This window comes from Stigmatopora argus, chromosome 22 (genome assembly GCF_051989625.1).
Source record: "Stigmatopora argus isolate UIUO_Sarg chromosome 22, RoL_Sarg_1.0, whole genome shotgun sequence".
Taxonomy (NCBI): domain Eukaryota; kingdom Metazoa; phylum Chordata; class Actinopteri; order Syngnathiformes; family Syngnathidae; genus Stigmatopora; species Stigmatopora argus.
The window spans coordinates 9,399,903-9,421,636 of NC_135408.1; the positions used below are offsets into that span (position 1 = coordinate 9,399,903).

Genomic DNA, 21,734 nt, shown 5'->3' on the forward strand with positions numbered 1-21,734 from the left:
CTTGTGACCTCTGCCGTGGCTTCATCTTCCATCCCGCCCCCTCCTCGTGCATAATTTTCTCCAATTGAAACATGCCCGCTGTCCTTTGCCAGAGTGGAGGGCCCACAACTGAAGAAAATTGTCATCCTCGGCCGAAAATGGGATGATTGTTTTCTCTGCGGCGCGCCGAATTCTAATCTTTGTCCAAGCGTGTTCCAGCGCTTTTTCTCCGACGTCGCTCGAGCGTACGTTGACGTCTCAACGACAATGAAAACGCTCTCTAGAAGGGAAGCGCCATTAATCTCCTCGTCTCACGAGCTGAGTCGGTTTTTGCTATAGCCAAGGAAGGCGACCACCTAGGGCGCAATCTATGTGGGGGCGTATGACAGCCTTCCATTAAAAACATTTATTTCCAATTACCAGTTGTCTAGACTATTATCTCCCATTTCCACGTCATTGCTTCACCCTAGTGTCAATAGTGTCACTCCATCCAGTCTAATACCGCACGGTAAAATATTTTTCTTACTGTAACAATTGTTTTAAGGGTGTATTTGTTAAACATAAGTAACTTGAATAATATATTGGATTTGTAGATTGGGGTGGGTTGCCCAGTGCGTCAAATTAGCTAGGACTGCCTCTGCTCGCGAATAAGGCCAGCTTTGCGTGAGTGATTGTCTCTAAAAATCTCTGTTGTGTCACTGTCTTCTTTAATTGCTGCCGTGCGACTCTATTAGAGACATCCCTTGCAATTAACGTCCCCTCAGGGGTGGGATATTAACCTCCCCGCTTTATAGGCTTGTTTTTCAACATAGCCGACACGCTCGCACCATGATTTATGGCCACGGGGAGTAAATCATTTTGGAGTTTACAATTCACTTGAATGGGTACGAGCAACGAATTAGGGCTGTCCACTATTGAGTGATCATGCTTCACTGTCATTGACGTGGAAATAAAGCTAAAAGTGTCTTTTTCGCACCTAATATGCATCTGTTGAGCAGATTACAGTCTAAAGCACTTCTGCACAAACAACTTGCTTGGCTTTACCGTTTCATCATAAGTGTGCGCGCCTGCAATACGTTTAGGCCAACAAAATGTTGGCAGAGATGCTTCTTTTATCAAAGTCTCTATGCGGAGCGTCTTAATGAGTGCTGTCATGTAGCCAAATGATAAGAAGTCTTTTGCAGATTAACTGCAAAGTCATATTGCTAAAAAAAAACAGAAGAACCCTCTACAGATGGTCAGGGTGCAGACTGAGCCCACCCCTTATCATTTTTCCCCTTTTAGTTATTAAGAATATTGACTTCTACATTCGTATCTGTGAACGTAAAAGAGCAGGGTTGGAAATAGTCCCAAAAAAGTCAACTGTACTCCGGTATAGACGAGTGGAGGAAATGCAAGTGGCACTTTGGAGTGGGGGTTGCCGACAAAAGAACTGCAGAACATCTGGGTGCCGGTGATAGCTCCGCTCTCGCGCATTACGTGCCAAATTAATCAAACCTGTTGGGTGGCCGGTTTAGTGTGTCTGTGCAAGCGGGAGGAGTGAGTGAGCCATCTATTAAGAATCCTTTCACATTCTGGACGCCCGTGTGCAGACATATAGTCATCCAGGGACGGCGGCATGATGGCAAGAGATGCAGTGAACACATAAATCAGTCCAACGAATTTCTCGGGATTTTTATATAGACTGAAGAAGCCAACGCTTTCCTTTTCGGCTTTTGAAACAAAAGGAAATTAACTGTAATGTCCATATCAAATTTTAAAAGTATTGTATATTTTATCTCTAAAATAGGAAGCAAAGTAAGAAAAATTGTCATGGAATAAGCAGTTGATTAACTGCTACATTTCTAATTTAGCAACAAAAACAGATTTTCTTCTTTTCTTTCTTTAATCTACTGTGGTTAAAAAAAACTCCAGTCGATAACATCGATTTATCACCCAAGCCTATTTTGTATGCTAGACTAAAGTACGTAAATCCCACAGGTAGAGAAAAGCATGAATGTTAAATAGGCCAGAGGTGTTTCTCGCCACTTTGCCTTCAGTTGTGATTGCGATGATGTGATGGTGTTTCCATATTTGTCGATTGGAATTGGCATTCCTTTGGAAGCGTCACCTTCAGAGATTTACAAGCCGCTGTCTCACACTTAAAAAATTAATTACTCATCGCTTGCCTAGTGCGCTAATACATCAAGATCAAAAAAAGGTCAATATTTCCAAATATTTAGAGGACTTTGTTCACGACCTGTTTTGCTTGAGGCTATTTCAAAATCTCCAAGCCTACTATATTTATCATATTTTTCATCCCTCCAGCTCCCATGACAGCAGTTCCAATCAAATCTGACAAATTAGCATTGTTATAGCTTTAGTTTTTATCACCAAAAGGTCCACATTAAAACTGCAGACATAATTAAACTATACACACAGACATAAAACACACTGATCGTCTACTTTATCTGTTACATTTCTGCATTTAAACTACATGTTGGAATATCATTTTTTCTCCCATCTTTCGCCTTCTCCGGCGTAAAAAAAGGTTTTAATGATTGCGAACCTGGGACGCTTTCCAAATGGCGATCGCTTTAATTGAGAAAAATGAAAGGGACACGGCTAGCATTCATTTATCTAAATGGAGGAATAGTGTCGACCCATCTGCAGTTTTTCATCCACCCCCACTTCTACTTTTTGTGCTTCTTACCCAACGTGGGAAAATTTCATTTAGCACACTAGATGATAAATCAATTGGACGAATCGCTCCGCTCATCTTAATTGCGTTGTGCGAGGTGGAGAATCAAGTATAAAATGTTGGACTTGTTTGTTTGGGATTCGGTCATCAGAATTGAGTCATGAACCATATTTGAGCCAATAGAAAAGGGCTGACCCGCTTGCTAACAAAAATTCCATTAGTAACATCGTTAGTTGCCGGCCTGCGTGGTTCCGATCAGCTCGCCGTTCCCATTTTAACCACGTCCTCTTTTAAACTTGAGCTTCCTAAACTGACCTGAATGCTAATGTGGCTCCCCATCACTGCAAGTCCAACACTTCCCCTTCCTCCCTCTTCCTCCCCCGTCCTCGGCCTTAACCTGCGATTATGTGTCAAGCAGGGGGACAATTATGCCAGATTCATTCATTCCTCTTGCGCTGCGGGCACTGATGGCGGTCGGTATTCGTCTAAAGGAAAAGAGAGCTGTGGCGGAAAATGAGATCATTCCTATCCACAGCACTTTGTCTTCCTTTCTATCTTTCCTCCCCTCTTCAGCGTCATCTCCTGCCAGACCATGTTTGACAGGTAGTTAGTTTAAGAAAACGGCTAATTGCGTTCTCGGGATTCTCTGTCGAAAGTTCAGTTTTAATTCCTCCTCAACTTTCGGTGAGGTCTGTCAACTCCAAATATTCAAAATCGCACTTGCACTTGACAGGAAAATTTCAAAGCGTTGAAAATGGGGGAAAATAATGACTGAAACTTGTACAGATACTGGGCTTAAATAATAATAATATTGATATATATGTATATATTTTTCACCGAAATTATAGTGTTGCACAGATTTTTCCAATACAGATGTGATGTTTATATGAAAAAATATTTTTAAAGTTTAAATGGATTTGATGCCTATAACTGTTAATGGAAATGAATGAGTTACAAGCAACTAAATATTACAAAGGCATAAAAATATTGCGAAATACGTCTCATTTTATTTACACTACTGAAACCAAACATTGCAGAAAATGGAAAATTTGTCAAACTAAATCTTGAAATTCTATCCGGTTTTCAACATTTATTTTAACCTTGAAGCTAATAAGGCTCTGTTTAAGTGACTATCCCATCTGGTGTTGAAGCGACAAAGTGCAAAAATAATGTAGGTTGAATCGAAGCTTCTTGTGCAGGCCATATTCAATGATATTTTTTTAATCATTTGCTGCGAGCCCAAAAAAAAACGGCGCCATAGTTGCATACCTGTCAACCTCTGCCGATAACTGCCCTTATAAATGATTATTGATTCCCCTTACAGACCCCCAAAAAAACCTTACAAACACTGTACGACTTGTTTGTAAGGTTTTTCGGGGGTTTGTAAGGGGAATCAATAATCATTTATAAGGGCAGTTATCGGCAAAGGTTGACAGGTATGTAGTTGGGACACCCTCTATATGTGAGACCTGATATGAGTTACCTGCGAGACCTGTTGAGTAAACCACATTACTCTCTCCTCCGTTTGTGAGTTGGTTCATCTGCCAACTCATTCTCCTTCCTCCCACGTGCGCCACGGAAGAAGCACAGCTGCCGTCCCCATTATTGCTCATCTTCACGGCTTGATAACACATCCTACCGAGTGAGGAAGCAGCTGTTGGTCCCCCGTGTCCTCTTGTAGTGATGTTGTGAGGACACTAGAGCAGCAGATTTACACCTTCAAAAAGCTCTTATCAACAACGACAACACGCCTCTGCTTGTCTGTCACGCACACATGCAACTTCACTTTTTTCTTTTTTCATTGTTGCAATCAAAGATATGGCCACACGGCAGGGAATCAAGGCTAGTTCTTAATTAATTGGCTGATGACATTGTCGGTTATGGAATGGCATCTATTAGTGGCAAATTGGTTTGAAATAACAGTGGAAGAATGAGGAGAAAAATCATGTATGTACATGTATGTGTGTTCGGGCCATTGACAATGATAGATGTCCAAATGTGGCTCTTTAGTGAACTAAGTGTGTTTGCATAGTTGTGTCTTTGCTATTTGTTCAGTGTGACACGCCATCTTAATGACGGTTAATTGGAATATGGTGCTCAGTAATTGAAGGTCGCACCTTTCTGCTTCCTCCCATCTGGAAGAAAGGCGCCTCCTGAGTAGAGGATTAACTGCAGTTTCATTTTAAAACAAAGTTGCCAGTTCATCCCGCAACTGAGAATTTGATGGGTATTTTGGATTGTTTTTAGGGTTATCCCGATCATATATTGTTGCATCTGTTTGAGGGTTGGCGGCGAATGAATAAATGTTCATTGATTTAGTCATAATTATGTATTTTTTTTTGTGTTGAATCATTGTGGAGTGGATTACAAATTAGAAATGGTAAAGAGAGGATGTACTTTTTTATGTGAAGTAATGAGAAACAAGATGGAGAGACCTTGAAAACAAGGCTCTGCCTCACACCTTTCGTAATTAGGAAACAAAAGATGAATTAGGAAGGAAAATATGCCGGTGATCGTTTGCAGCTAGAGTGCCATTGTGGTTATAAGTGCAATCAAAAGAAAGCATGCTTAAAAAAGCCTCAGGCTGTGATTTGCACAATGGAATTTAGCAGAATTGTATGCAATCCTTTTGCATTATTAAAGCCCATTAAATTCAGTAGAATGAGAGTGTCTATTAACATGAAAGTGAATTTAGACCCTGGAGGCGACAGGCCGCTTGATGGGAATTCATCACTTCAGAAATGATCAAAATGAATTCGATAGAAGATAGCGGAAAGATGATTCATGATCAAATATAACGACTATCAAAGTGAGACTGTACAGTCTGTTTCCTGGTATCAAACATATGATATGTAATTGAAAATATCCTACTTTTTCAATTTAAAAAAAAATCTTGCTTATCTGAGAAATGAACCATTTCATTTCCATTGATGATGATAGACGTTAATGAGTTAATCACTCATAGACGTCCAATCCATTTGAACTTAAGATCAAATCCCGTCAGAAAAGCAAGAAAATTGTGTTTGTGATCATTATTTACAACCACACTTGAATTCCAACTGGGATTGATAGCGTGAAATACTCGAATGCAAAAATTGGTGACTGCTCTTCTTGTCCAAGGACAAAGCGGAAATTCCTCTCCATATAACCTCACTCAATGTTCATAAAATGATGAATGATGAATGAAAAACGTGAGACATGCTTTTTTTCATTTTTTTTCTTATTCAAACCATGTGCTGCCCTCTCAACGGGGTCTTCAATATCCTTTATGGGTCACTTTAAAGCCGCGTACCTTTATGTAAGTCCATTTTAATCAAATAAAGCGATCTTTGTCCGTCACTGGAGGAATGCCATTGCGATATTCCCCGCTTCTCTTCAACATTTAGAAGAACAAAGTCAAATGATATGGAATATATTCTAGACGGAAGACCCATAGTGAAAATAGTAGCACGTATTATACCCTAACCAAACGACATTTTCCCACTGGGCCACAATAACGCATTTCCATTCCCACTATAGGGGCCAAATCCAATAATGGTCCAAGTAAAAAGAGACCCATTTGTAGCCAGCCTACGTCCGTCCCTCTCCCGCATGAAAATTACACGCGTTGGTGGCTACGGGACAAAGCGAGGCTCAGGAAAGCGCCTTCTTAAGACGGGCCCGGCCCGTAGAAGAAGGTGCGGTTTTGCATTTTAATAGGCTGATGGTTTGTATGGAGCCAAAGTCTGACTGAGACTCGCCGCCACTCACACGAGAAGTGAATGCCAAATCCTTGGACGTTCCGTGGCTAATTGCGTTATCCAAAGAAAACCTCAGTCGGTCTGTTCTCAGCCATTGATCGCAAGCGCTGTATTGAAGCCTTTTCAGGACAAGGTAGAATGGTTCCTGGGCTCTGAATGGAACCTTCCACAAAGAAAAGCTTATTAAAGACAAAAAGAGAGAAGGAATTCAATGACTGTTTTTGGAAAAGTTTGTTGGCAGATATTTAGCTTAGAGTTCAATGTGTGCACCCCAAAACAGGCAGTAATTCCCTCTAATGTAACTCATAACATCAAATCTATCTCACCTGGGAGGGCTGGCACTGAGTGATAATGTTTTTTTTTCTTCTTTAGACCATATCCTTGTACATCTTAATATTATTGGTATTCCCACCAATGAAAGAATCTTCCCAATCTTTAGACAAACTTGACAGTATTCAGCTCATTGGTCGCCATAAACGACAATGGATATTTATCATCATATTTTGAGCAGCTGTCAGTAAGATAACCCGCCTTTCAATATGCAAACTCCCAACCACTCTAAACGGATTGGATGCCCGTCCCCATCAATGGCAGCCAATGACTTTGTGATTGTTTAGCATTTTTTTTCAACTCCTTGTCATCTAAACAGTACTGGAATGACTCCCTTTTTTATGAAGATATTCTTTGTGGAAATTTCCACTGCCCATAAAATTCTCAATGTCAAAAACAGGAGCTCATCTATCATGGAAAAGCGGATGTCCCACAGACTAAGATGAAGCCTGTTGGCATGCTCCTTGTGTTCAACCAACACACACACAGACACACAACTTGCCTGACCTTGCGAACTGGGCTATTTAGCCACAGACATCCTTGAGCCCAGCTGTGTTTATGTCTTTCCTAACCTTTTCAAAAATGTCCTGCCTGCCCATCGGCTTCATTTATAATACCCATCTATCTCCGCCTGCCCGGCAAACGTAACCCCCGAAAGGCCTAATCGGATCGCGGGGCGGCATTAACCAGCCAATAGCGTCTGTCGCTGGACAACCTGTCGCTGAACAGGTTGAGAAGGTCCTCCGCATTTGTCAAGTGTCAGGGATCAGACCTGAAGACCAGATCGGCCCGGGAATTGACAAAAACAGTTGGGGATCAAGTGGGGGGTTGCCTTGCCATTTCATTGGCTGTCAAAATTGGACATACCAGTTAATAGCTTCCTTAAGCTGAGATCATCTGTAAAAATATTAACTCCGCGGGGAGAGTCAAGTGTCAACATATCTAAAAAAGTGTTTCTATTGATGTGAGGAAATCAAGAGTGACTTTTAATCTGCTCGTACTGCATATTTTGGCGGACAATTTCTGCATTCTTGCTACATTTTGTGGCCCGCACTTAAAAGACGGACACGCTTTGACACTCTTGTCATTGTGCCACAGACGGATGGAGCCGAGACTGCTTTCTATTTTTTTTTCTTTAATTACATTCCATATTCGTGCTCATATCTGATAATATGAGTAATGAGGGTTTTCAATGGGATGACGTACTTTTTTTTTTACAGTCTCGCATTCACGCTTGTTTGCATGTACGTCCGAGCGCGTGAGGAAGGGAAACAGAGATATGTAATCATTCGGAAAGGAAAATCCAGGCGTCTCATTCATCACAAACTCTTCATTAAAGGTTACATTGCCGCATCTGAGCAAACGTATTCGGCCGTGGCGAGAGGAATATAAAAAATGTAATTATCCTTTATCATCAGCCCGAGGAGCCTCTCGCCGTAATTAGGCCTTCTTTTTGTTTGAAGTTGATTTGTTCTTGCTCTCTTTTGGGATTAAACCCATCAACCCAGCATTTAAGTGTTCATTAGCCACCAGGCTGTAAACTCACTGGTCCCAGTACAGATCTTGAAGCGGAAAGTTGTCAATGACACAAAGATTGTTGGGCCTGAGTATTTTTTAATGAAAGTCATTTGTCTTAAGAAAAAAAAAATGATAATGAAGAAGTAATTTTGTGGTTTTAGTGCAACATTTATTGACTATGAAACATCAGTTAATGTTTGATCTTGTCTTCTTATTTTCAAACTCTCATTTTATTCATTGAATGGCATCAAAAAAATGAGCATTCATATCTAGTCTACTTTAAATTGTTGTCAGTGGCAGTCAATGAGTTAAAACACATGAAATTGAAATACTGATTTTAATCAGATTAATTGTGTACAATATTGTTTATCATCATTTTATAGAAAAATACAGACTTGATTAATAATGAAAACAGAAATATAACATTTTTATTGATTTATAAATGTATTTATTCATAAAATTGGTAGAAATACAATTGTGAGCTTGTCCACATATGTGGACAACATATTTTGGATCATGTGGTCTATATTTTTACAGCAAAGATTAATTTTGTGGCCTTTTGCACTTAACCTATTTTACCGATATTTATTTATTTGTTTTTAATTTTAAAAACCTTTCAAAACCTTTCGTTAGATTGTCCTTGTAACCATTGGAACAACTAGAGTTGTCGACTTAACTCGTACTCTCAATAAACATCTCGCATAAGGTAGATCTGCGGTCGCCATCTGTATTTGTCTTGCTCGGGAAAACATGTTAGCATAGCCGTGGCGCCCACTCAGAAAACGTGGACGCTTCCAATGAACCGCCATCTCGTGGACTTCACGTCACAGTTGTACGTGGTCCAGAAGAAAGCAATGGAGAATTATAAGAGAAGGGCTCCAAAATAAAAGAGTGGGGGGTTGAAACGGCAAGAGAGGGAATGAAAGCCAAGTGAAAAATCCATATACATGATTTATACGAGTGCGACTGTGCGCAGCAGGCAGAAGTTATCTTTTATTTATGAGGGCATCAGCGGCAAAGCGCCCAGATGTTAAGCTGTGCGGGGATCTCATCTAGCCCCGTTGCTCTGGAGCAGTAAAACTAGAAGAGGTGTGCGCTGTGGAAGAAGCTGCAAGCCTTTTTGGAAGTCTCTGTGTGCCAGACAGACAGACAAAGCTTTGTCCTCCGTGACACAAAGCTTCGGGATTCTTCCAACTTCTGCTCCATTTGTTACAATTTGTTGCTGCGGGAAGAAGAGGGCCAAAATGAGACAATGTGCTGGTGGAGTCGTTTATGGAATTGGCTGGTTTTCTTCTCTTGAATGGAAGACGCTTGTTGTTTTGTCTTTGTCTGTCAAAAGCTCATCAAAGACTCTCTGAAGATCCATTATGGAAAAGAAGCCTTCATTGTCAGACCACATCATCGTCATCAATTTAAACTCGCATTACCAACGATTGGATGTGAAGAGCAGGTCATGCGTACTAATAGCTATAATAAGAGGCTGTAAATTTGGTAAACAGAGTGGCTTACCCTCAACTACTCTTCATAAATTGGCTTTAAAAAAACAAAACAAGAAACTTAACGGAGATATTCTTTTGAATCAAAGGTGAACACTGCCAATCCTCCCAGTCCAAATTGATTGAACATCTAACACTTCTCATGACTCTGAAGATTGAAAGATCCACATTTCTGGCACGTTGTAAAGACCAAATTTATTTTGCCCATTCCATAGTTTGAGCTTGGCTTAAATTTCTTTTGGGAGCTGTGTAATATCACGCAATGTTCATTTTTCTAGGCTCTAACAAAATGTGTCCTGGAAGAGACATAAAAACACCAGCCAAAACAACTTGGGTTCTCTGGAAGCACTGTTGTTGTGAAAATTACAGCTGTTAATTTGCCTCAGAACCGCAGCTCATTGACAACAGTTGCTTACGATATTTAACTATTTCACTGCCCAGCAGCCAGTGAGTTAATCTGACCCACACTTAAAGATGAACACAATACACGATACAAAAAAACAGCAAAACATTAAAATAAATATTGAAAAAAAACAGAAGCTGCTGCTCCAAAACATAAGAAACAGTCAACAACATTCATCATATATAAGCGACTTTCGAGGGATGTAAAACAAGGTAAAGCAGTCACAATCACAACGATACAATATAGGAAAAATGAATTTAAGCTTATTGTGAACACCTTTTGTAGCTTTCCCAATCGAATTTGCTCCTCAAAGAACAGAAGAAAATATTCAAGTTGACATTCAATCTGCAGTCGCACAATCAAGATGCAGTACCTCCTACTAAGGTGTCGCCTTTCTTATTATATCAGCGGACATAATATGTGCCTGTGGGACATTTATGGCCCATAGAAACCTCGTCATCATAATGTTCCCGGGCTTCGCACCTCATCCCGAGGGCCAATGAGGTCTCCGTTTCAGCACTCCAATGACACATAGTGCTGGAAATCCCCTCCCGACCTCTTGCCTCTGTTGTGGGCCTTTAGTTATATTGTCAGGACGTGCAATACATGCAGTATGTGATTATGGTGCCGATAATAAAATGCGCTGACAAATCATTTTTTTTTGTTTTGCATATTACTATCTTACACACACATACACGAACACACAATCTGCGACACTGGAGTTACTCATTGTATCTCATACTACAAAAATGCACCAAACCCTTAATGGACAAATGGCTATGCACTAGTTTTGATTCGAATCGAGGTTATTTTTGAATTTTCCTTTCTTTAATAATCCATTTGAGGTGGAGTGCATGTGGATTCAAATAGATTGCATGACTTGTAGTCATATACTAATTTGAGGAAAGGTGCAATTTGGCCAGAGGAAGAACAAATTATCGTCAGGTACTCCAATTATTCCAGTAAATTGAAATCCAGGCATTTTCAAGATGTGTAAAAGGCTCAGCGTTCATACAAAATGAAGAAAACCACACTTGCGCAGCAACGAGAAGGCGTAATTTAATTTCTCCATGTTTGCGTGGAGATGACAAGGTCATTTGCATTCACGTTCGGAGTGCGCATAAGTGAATACTCTGCCCTTCAGTAAAGCTGAAATAGAAATTCACAAAATGGCTAAATAGAAATGCTTTGATCCATAAATTGCTTGTTGTCTCTCTGGTCCGTAATGAAAACACTCAAGGTTACACTTGCAGCATCCGTGGTTATGCCGCTACTGGCTTTTACTATCTTTACTGCTGTTTAATTTAACCCAGGAACCAATTAAGCTCTACGCAGTGGGCACTTGACAAAGATAGCTAGAAGACATACACAAAATGTGATGCCCCCCAATGTTTAAAATCATATTTTCATATTGTTTTTCCCCCAGACATTCAGGGATCGTTACCACAATGCAATTCATTCACTCATTGGCTCCTGCCATTGGTTGCTGCTCCTCAGGGCTTTATTAATATCAGCAAATTAAGGTTTCTCAGAAGGAGATTGCCGCGAAGGAACTGGTGGTCTCGTAGCAGCTATTTAGAGGAACATTTTTGTCGTCTCATGTTAACATGGATTGGACCTGTAATAGGGACCAACACATTTAAAGAGTTTTAATTTTGTCAGTCAATGGCAGCCAAATGAGTTAACGCAGTGATTATTCTCTTCCAGGGTTTTATGTTGATTTGTTTGCCATTATATCTAATTTGTTTGGTTTCCATTATCTCATGCTCAAACCCACACACACACACCGAGCTTGGAAAGCCCGCCATTACGTAAATGAGTCCGCGCTGGCTTGTGCCGCTATCCTTAATGAAGTCTGCGGTAACCCAAAAGGTGCTTTCAGCACATTAGCGCCTGGCTCCCCTGTGGTCGTCTTTATTACCCCACCCGGGTCATCTTTGCGACTTGGTCACCTAAGCCTGGGTTTCGAGGTCTGAAAGCACGTCATCGATCGGAATGAGAGATGGAGGCCGTTTGTCTGCTTAGAAGAAAATCGAGGTAGACTTGTTTGCGGCTCCTTAATTTACAGTGGACAGATCGTATGAAGCAGCGTGGTGACCTGGCGCTCCGCACGCTTGCTGCACCAACTGTGCCGACTTTGCGTGTCAGTTAACTCGGTAATTCTCAGCCATCAGGCTAACGAGGACAAAAAGAACATTTTCTGCCCCCCAAGAGTGGCAAGCACATGAATATCAACCCGGAATCTAAGACAAATGGAATCATTGTGCAGAATTTGGATCAATAGATGTCTCCCTAACCCTCTTTGAAACTGTAAAGGCCCGTAGAAGCCGGTTTTGATCTTACCAATTGATCCATGCCAAACTCCTGTGGCGTGTATTCTCTTGTAATGAACTTGAGTTGCAGATCAAATGACCCAGCGGGAGTTCCTGACCTTTTGGAGACCGAGAACTAAATCTTTGTTAGCCTACCAGAGCTTTAGGAAAATCCCATGCCAACCTTCCATGCAAATTTGGAATAAACACACAACTCTATTAGCAATCACGACACAGTATGAGGCCGATTAATGGATATTACATAAGTGTATGAAAAAAGGGTCCATTGAAAATTAACCATGAGTTCGCCACCAGTAGACGTCCAATTCAGTCTAATTAAAAGGACTGCCCTTTGCCAGTTCAAATGAATTAGATGTCTATGGTATCCGATATGTAAAATAGATATGAATTAAGTACAGAGATGAATAGTAAATCATTAATCTTTCTTCAAATCGATGACTCAATGTTATGTATTAATACCATATCAGGTAAACGAAAACATATTTTTGCCAAGATCCTGAATTTGTTGTGGCTTTGTAGCCTTTGAGTTAAAAATAATAAATGAATACATTGTAAAAACCTGATCTTCTCCCAATATGGGACAACTCAACAAATGTCCAATTTTCCACCCTATCAAAATTGTTTTTTTAATTGTCATAATGTTGGTAGTTAATGACTTTTCTATTTCAAAGGTTGGTTATTATGTACCTTTACAGCATTAACCAATTTAATACTGTGTCAAACAGCAAGTTTAATGTTATTTTGTATGAACAACTATATAGTAGTACATTGCAAGTTGTTGTTTGTCGACGTACACGCTGGCTCATCACCTTTACGAAGCTCGAATGTCAGTGGTCACAGCTGACATTCCTGCTTGAGTCAAGAGACGGTGACTGAACCTGTCTACTTTTAAGGACTTAGCCCCAGGGCCAAAAGGCTGTCAGCACGACAAGTTCACTTAATGTCAAACACGGCCAGCCGCCATTGACATACAAACAAACACGCTAAGGTTGGGGTTTTTATTTCGTCGTTGCTTCAACACGGAATCTTTCCTCTGGTCGTCTGATTGATGACTTCAATGTAATTGCCACTTTCTTTCAAGTAGTACTATTATTTATTTTGCCATTCATGCATGTAAAGCACTCTATCTCTCGCGCTCGTTCAATATGGGATAGATGGATTGAGCTCCAGATTAGGTTTGGTTAGGTGGCGCATTGACATGAACCGTTTGTGCGCTGTGGGTTACCTCATAAGGGATAAGGGAGTCAAGGACAAGCAATTTGTCTGAGCTTTGAATTCATTTGCAGTCTAAAAAAGATGAGGATATGGAAATGCAAGTAATTAAGTTGATAGATTGGATGCAGCGTGTAAGATTCATGTGTCATCATCGCTAGACTGCTCCCGGGATGGAGATTGGCCATCACGTGCCTTGCCATGTTCTGGGAGCATTTATTGTCACTTTTTTTTTACACTCAACCAGTTTCTAGAAATCGATGATTTAGCGCAAGATCTGGGATATATATCAATAAATGCATGTAGCCTATTTTATCCTGATAATCTCTGAATGAAATTTAAAATACAGTGTTTTTGACATAGAGACGTTGGATTCAGACTCTAATACGCAAGCTGTTGTCATGTTTTGTTGCGGTTTTTGGTTGGGTGTGTCTCCTTTGGCCTTAGGTTTGTAGTCCGTCTCCTGCTCCTGCGTTACGCTCTGCTCCTCAGCCGAGGAAATAATAATAACAGTTGTTGGACTAAACATTTGCTTGCCCAAATACTGTCTCGCCCGTTGTGTCCACACGACTCTAGTCGGCAGTCTGAGGTCTGAGGGACTCTGTGATAAACAGAGCAATTACCGAGCTGTGATTGACCAGTCGGCGCTTAGCCGTCTCCATCCTAAAGATAGCAGAGGCCTTTTTTTTATTGCTCTGCTAATCTCTCCTATCATTCTGTATTTTATTTCCTCCTTGTCTACTCGTCTACTCTTCCCCTGACCTCCTCCCACACGGTGTATACACAACTCAAGGTCAACTTCTTTTTTTTCTCCATCCACTGTGGTCAAATTTAGTAGACAACCCGACCCTCTTCTGACATAACAGGGATTTTTATGAGCTGGTCATTATTATTTCAATACGTTTCAACTGGATCAAATGTATTCGTGTCTAGTTGATCTCTATATCTTGGGTGTATTTTCTATTGAAAGGAAGGAAATGACAGGATGTGATCACGAACCAAATGGAGACAGCTGAGTAATTGTAATTGGTGTTTAACTCTTTCATAGCATTGACGATAAACGTATCATCTTGTGGCTTTTAAAAAGTAAATTAAAACTGCAGGACTGTCCATTCGTGGTCGTCGTTCATGTTCAAATAGATAGGATATCTATCTTTGTCAATGGCAAACATAGAGTTCATCATTAAAAACTGAAATTAATAGATACATTAAAGAATCAAAGATCAAAGAATAGTCTCACATTTTAAAGTATCATACTGAAATATTATCAAAATAGATGATTGAATTTTTTTTTTGTCTTTGAGTTGTACTTGACCAAATTGAGTGTCCCATTCTGGGTCACGAAGGTACTTCTCCAATTGTCCTTAGCCTAATTTCCCAAAGGTTGAACGAGTTTAATTATCGTAGCTGCGTGCAGACTAGAGCGTCTCTCTCGCATTAGGGCGGTGTCCCTTCTGTCAGCGCTCATGCGGCGTCAGGTCCCAGACGACCACCTGGAGCTTTGCCGCTCGCAATTTGAAAACTTTCTTCACCTTGAGCCCATACCTTGGACAACAAAATGCCATCGGACCTGATTAACATTTAGATTGCAGAAGTTTGAGAACCATCTCTTTCAGTTAGCGTCCCTGTCGTCGTTCCTTAATCTTTCCTCCGTCCTTTTGTTTCGGTCAGTCTGACGTCTTCGCAATACTTCCTGCTTCATGTTTTTACACTGGACATAAACGAGAAATATCCAGTAAATGATGCCTTTCCATCTCAGTTCGCCTGTAGACAAATTGAAATACGCCTCGTGCCTGATCACTGATCTTTAGCTATGGCACCTGTTCTGTGCTTTTTTTTCCCTAGTCGTCAAATCTGTGAGGCTAGCGTTTCAATGACAATGTTTCCTAGTTTTTTTTTTTAAAAAATGTAATTGAAGTTTTTTGGATTGGTCCCCAATCCAATCATGTTTTTGTGAATTCCACCTGATCAGGTCATTTTCTAAGAGTACAAAAGCTCGGGATTTCAAATGTATTTGTTCTTTTATTTTTGAGTATGAACTCGCGTAACTAGGTCACTGGCGAAAACCTGATTATGAAAGATTTATCGGCTCCCTGTAAAAGTAGCGAGGTTGAATTTTGGAACTGAGGTATTAAGCTCAACAGCTGGTTCCAATCCAGTACTCGGCAAGTGCATAGGATTTCAGTAAATTGGTACAGGGAGTACTATGTGTTGTGAATTTTAGAACATATTTGAAGACTGACATTGGGAATATGAGGATGTAGTAGTACTGTACATTTAAAAGATTATTTTGTTTTAATACGGTTGTTATTTGGGGAGTTCATACTTTCTGCGTATGTGACCGATTTCGACTGCAATTTTGTAAATATACCGTTTTTTTTCTTTCACATTCTGATTTCTGTTATCTCAGAAACACACGTATCGCCCCCAAAAGCTGATTGATTAATCACCTACTAACATATGTTTTGTGTAAATATGTACACGTTACGCTTTCTTGCCCCTGGCAGCTGCTGTAAATTAGCACCTAGCTGAGATTAACTCGCTATATCAAATCTTGAATTTAAATGAGTTGGTCACAAGTAGACCTCCAACCCATTTAAAGTGGGAGGGTGGCAGCGAAGGGGGGTGGAATGGTCTTAGGATGGATGGAACTTGAGAATTGACAGAGTTTCTATTGATGGTCTCAGGGCTTGACACGGGCAATACGATCCGAGTGTGTATTGGGTTCTTTGTAAAGAAGCGGTTACTGTGTATGATGAAATTGATTCAGTGTCACGCATGGTCGCCGGGTTATCACGCATCTTGCGCCGCAAACTCATTCCATCTCCATCCCTGTGCCGCGAAGCCGCTTGGCCAGCGTGCGCAGCCGCTTTTCATTTTGCCACCGAGAACGAGATTCAAGGTTAATTTAGTTGGTTTAGTTGAAGGCTGGACTGCCTCTCTGCCTGCCTGACTGTTCTGCAGCGCGCTGTGTTTTTGATTGAAATTTTCATTTTCGGGAGTCCATTCATATACAAGTATATTTTTAGAAAAATGAAGAAGCCCAGGATTGTCTTGTCCAATTTGGTCCTAGTGGTCAAACGTGATAGGGAGTGACATCTGGCGCAGGTGGATGTTGCACCCCTGTCGTAATGTACATTTGACCTCAATAGATTGGGAAAGTAAAGTATGATTATTACTGGCTGCAATATTTTCACTTGAGAGGTTGTAATGATTACTATATATTGCTATTTTTTCATAGTTTATACCTGAGTGCGACTTATATATGTATATATATATATATATTTTATTATTTTCGCCAATACCCCCAGCATCTTGCTCATTTATAGTAGTTATCCAAAAAACGGTTAATATGATACATTAACAGGTGCCTATTTTATCTGTAGTTCTCTACTACATTAATTTAGAATGATTTTGGTTTCTGATACATCTGAAAATTAATGCTATTTATAATTCAGGGTGATTTATATATTGATTTCATTGTGCATTCTTCAGCTAGTGCGACTTAATTACAGTCTATAAAACAAAATAAATAAATGAAAACCCCAGTGTTGAACCGGAATGACAACATCATCGTAGTCATACAAACCTCCCCAAGTTCCTCTCATTATCTTTAATGCTAGCTTCATGTTCTCTCATGATCCTTATTAGGGCTGACAAAATTCCTGCCACCCCTCAACGTGTTCCTCTTTTGTTGGAAGAGGTTTCTTAAGAGACCGTTTGTCGCGTAGTCCTTCACATAACTGTCTTGCTGGCGGCTTGTGGGAAATCACTTACTGCGGCAGTTACAATGTAATTGAGTGTCAATCCTTCTTGATATTTGTATAGTAGAGAGTTGTCTACTTTTCCTTTAAGGTTGCAAATCCTTGCACGAGTAATGAAAACTTCAGTCTCCTTGCATCACATCACTTTTCTTATTTCTGACAAACGTTTTTTGTGTCCAGTCTGGTGGAGCGAAAGCAGGAGAAAAGATGCAAACAACAAATGTTTATTTACAGAAATACACCCAAAAAATGTCACTTTAAAAAAATATTTAATTGTCTGCCTTTGCCAAAAAATGGCGTTTTGGCACCAGAATCCTTATTTTTGTTGTGCCTAAGCGCTGAAAACTAAGTGATTTTTAAGAGTTTTGGTTTTGCTGTTATTGTAATTGTGTGTACTATTCAGATGCAATGAAATGTGTTTTAAGAAAGAATTATAAAACAGTGCTGTTGACCAAAGAGACATTTTTTTCAAAGTTAATATCTCATATCTGACATAAATCAGAGTAAAGAGCATCCAAAGTACGCTCATGTTTGTTTTTTGACAGTCTGATCATCCAATGGGATGAAACTATGACTTTTACAGCCACTATGAGACCTGAGATTGCCACACAGGGCCCATTTTTTCCTCAAAAATTCATTGGGTGAAATGATATGCGGCCACCTCTGCATCAACCCTCTGTGAACATTTGGAAAAATGGGCCGTTTATTGAACTCTGAGTGGCCGGGCCCTGCAGAGAAAGCACATTCTACTTTTTATTCTGAGCCGGTTTGGGAGCTCGGGGACTTGGCCATTGGGACACATTCCAGTCAAGCTGGCCAAGCAAACCCCTCTCAAGAGATTGCCCATTCATATCTCCTTTTCTTTTCCTCTCGTCCATCAATTGGAATTTCTACTGTGGATGAACAAAAGACTGCAATAACAAATCCTCCTTTGCTGTCCTGCACTAGAGAAATATTAAATACTAAAATGCTCAATTGCATTTGGTAGACAAACTGCTATAGGTTCCCACATTTGAATTTAAATCTTTCTCAGAGTGATCAATCCATTTTATGAAGTAATTTGACAAAAAGGAAATCTGGCAACCAGTCATTTAATAAAACAAGAGTTTCTCACAAAGTTGAACTCTGGGGACAACAGCACAAATAAGGGGAGATTTTTTTTTATTAAAAAAAAACTTAAAATTGAGGTTTTGCACCTCATTTTTGTTACTTTTGTTTAGCATTTATATTTAGTTAACGCTTTATAAGGATGTGGCTATTTTTGGTAATTGAAAAAAAAAACGTAACTTCATAGAGACCTAATACAAGGGATTTACTGCTATCAATTATTATTGGTATAGCTATTTCATGAATGAATAAAATGATGTAAAATAATAGTTTTTAAAAAGTAATAACTGAAATACAAACGATCAAGAAAGACTCCTGACTTTGACCGGAAAGCCGGCGAGAGCTCCGGATGATTGAGAGTGGCAATGATGCCTGGAAGCTGAGTCGATAATCGTGCTCGGGTGCTTTGGGCCATGAAACATGACTCAAGTTGTAAGCGTTAACAGTTCCCTGGTTCCTTCATTTTTTTTTCTTTTTTATAATGCAGTTTAAAGGAGATAACCATCATTAAATTTATACATTTTTTTTATATGGCAGTGCTCTGTTCTACTTATATTACATACTACACTGTACATCATGACCACTAAACACTGCAATCTCACTTGATGAGTATTTAGTTTTACATTAGTGTCGTTTTGAATGAGTTTTTACTGTAAAATCTCTACTGCCTCCACGTGGCTGTTATGTTCAACACAGGATGAGAACTCAAGATTTCGGATGTTGGGTTCATCATTTGTATGTTGTAGCCGGTAATATGTCATTTTCCCAAAAAGCAAAAACCTGTGTATGCAAGCTTCTGCTTAGAATTGCCCTGAAATTACTTTTTTTTTTAATAATTCAACATCAGCATTCTCTCACACTGGCAATGAGATAAATAATATGCCCCCCCAAAAATCAATTATAAAGTTTTATCGGGGGCCATAGAATTGAATATATATTTTTTCTCTCCCTATGTGCGCTGTCAGCCCCCAAAATGCAAAGTACTGTAATAACTTCAAAAATATGACAATCTATTACATATAGTTATTAGTTACTAGTTAAAACAAATATCAAACAAAACTCAACCATCTGCAAAAAAAAAGTCATGAAGTCTGCCTTGTTTGTCACTATTTAATGATGTATTGTTTTTCTTTTTTGTGCAGTGTTTATCATGGCTGCCGGACTGCTGGTGTATCCCTTTGGCCTAAATTCTTCACTCGTCAAGTCCTCTTGCGGGAACTCGGACGTCTACAATGCCGGCGATTGCCAAATCGGTTGGGGCTACATGCTGGCCATCGTCGGAGTTATGCTCACCATCTTTTTGCCCTTTTTTGCCAAATATGCACCAAAGGAGCAATTGTCGCCCACCCCTTTGCCCGCGCTCTTATAGTTTGGGATTTTTGCTGCCTTCTTTAAAAAAAATATGTTCACATTTTGAAAGACGCTACTCAGAAATGTTGTTTGGGAATCCTGGATTCAAAGCTACAAGTAGTCATGTACATGCAAAATGTAAAATGACTCCAGTTATGTTGTTGTTTTTCAGGTAAACAGCTTATCAGAGCGTTGGGTGTTGTATAGAATTTATTGAAGCATTTTACCACCCTTTTTATGGGGTTTATGTGTGACGGTGGAAAGGAAGAAAGGAAAAAAACTCCACACCCGACATGATGCAGACTTTTTTTTCAATTATTCAACTGTACGGAGTAAAATGACACAAATGGCTCCTTTTTTAAATTCAAGAAATTGAATTGTACATATGACGAACTAATATTGAACTCTGACCTGATGAAGAGTCAATAAGCGGCTCTCTGGGATGGTACTTTTTGTACCTATCATTTTAAGAAGGAGAGTCATTTTGATGTATTTTCTTTCGAGAACATGTGCTGTAAAAGTAGGTAGTGGTTTCTCAGTAATGTTCAAAATGTCGACATTTTCCCTAAATTACATATTTGTGGATGTAACCAGCTTGTTAAATGTAAGCAATCTTTTCATGTCTCCAGCAGGGGTGTCAAACTCGTCGCCCAATCAACTCGGACTGCCACGATTAATTGACTAATTGACAAATGGATTAACAATGGTAAATATTCCGTTTATTTTTGAACTTTTTAAAAGTTATTTTCTTTAAAAAGGGAGGGTAGTCAAACATTTTCTAAAATATGAACTTGATGCACATGTTTTACTTTGACAGGGCCAATTGTGGCAACAATTTTGACACCCGTGTTTTACAGCAAACAGGACTTATTCAGGATGGACCGGGCTGGCAAAAGGTGGGCTGTTTTGGGGGGATTTTGTCAAAACAAAAGCATGAGAAGAAAGACTTTGTAAATGCTAGAGTACCTGCTGTTGATTATAATGTGACGTGACCGACTTGTGCCTTTTTAATATTACCAAGACAAATGTCCAAGATAATTATCAGGTTGATGTCCTCACCATCTTGTCATTCCAACTGAGAACAAAAATACCTTGTTTTATAACTTAATTAGTTTCTTCTTTTATCTACTCGATGCAGTATAATCACATAAAAAAAATCCAGAGTATAAAAACTGAGAAGGGCGAAAAATTGATTTCACTCATGGGGAGAAAATTGGCAGGATTACCATAAATTAAAGAAAATGTTCTCCTTATTTGCTGTTTTTAGAGTTTGATGTAACAGCTCATCTGTTTTTTCCATTTTAAGAAGGCAAGTGTAGTCGTCAAAACGTACTTATCTAAGCACATTATTATGGTGTAAAAGAATGGGGGTCAATACCTCAATATTCAGATGCCATATTTGGAAAGGGTTGTAAAAAAATAATTGTTTTGCACCTCATTCTTGACTGGTTATCGCAATGGTTGCAATGGCCCTTTTTGTTAACCACTGTTTGTAAAGTCTTGGCACTGGTGAAATTGTTTTGGTAGGTTAGACCATTCTTTTTCTCTTTGTGGCTGTAAATAAAACAAGTGTACAGTATACTTGATATCATGTCAGTCTAAACTGCCTGTTTATGAAGTTGTATTTTGAGAAATGACCTTGTCCTGTTTGCTTTCATCTGTTGACATTGTTTGCTGATCTGTGCTTCTCTTTGTAATAAAACGTAATTAATGAATTAAGTGTTGCTAGGAGGCCTGGGCGATAAATCCGTTGTAGGAATTCATTTAAAACTTGTTTTGTCTTGTGTTTGTTCTCTCCTTAAGAATGTGTGTGTAAAATATA

The 21,734-nt window shown here is 39.5% G+C and overlaps 1 protein-coding gene across 3 annotated transcripts in view; it reads left to right on the forward strand.

Moving 5' to 3' along the window:
• lhfpl7 (LHFPL tetraspan subfamily member 7) overlaps window positions 1-21,627 on the forward strand; it is a 37,924-nt gene extending 16,297 nt beyond the window's left edge. For 2 of the 3 annotated variants that reach the window (XM_077591836.1, XM_077591838.1), the window contains one exon: window positions 19,705-21,627. In XM_077591836.1, the coding sequence (XP_077447962.1) occupies window positions 19,705-19,931 (227 nt within the window). In that variant the 3' untranslated portion in view covers window positions 19,932-21,627. The remainder of the gene's footprint in view (window positions 1-19,704) is intronic. The other variant, XR_013298051.1, reaches the window with a different exon arrangement.
• The last annotated feature ends 107 nt before the right edge of the window (window positions 21,628-21,734 follow it).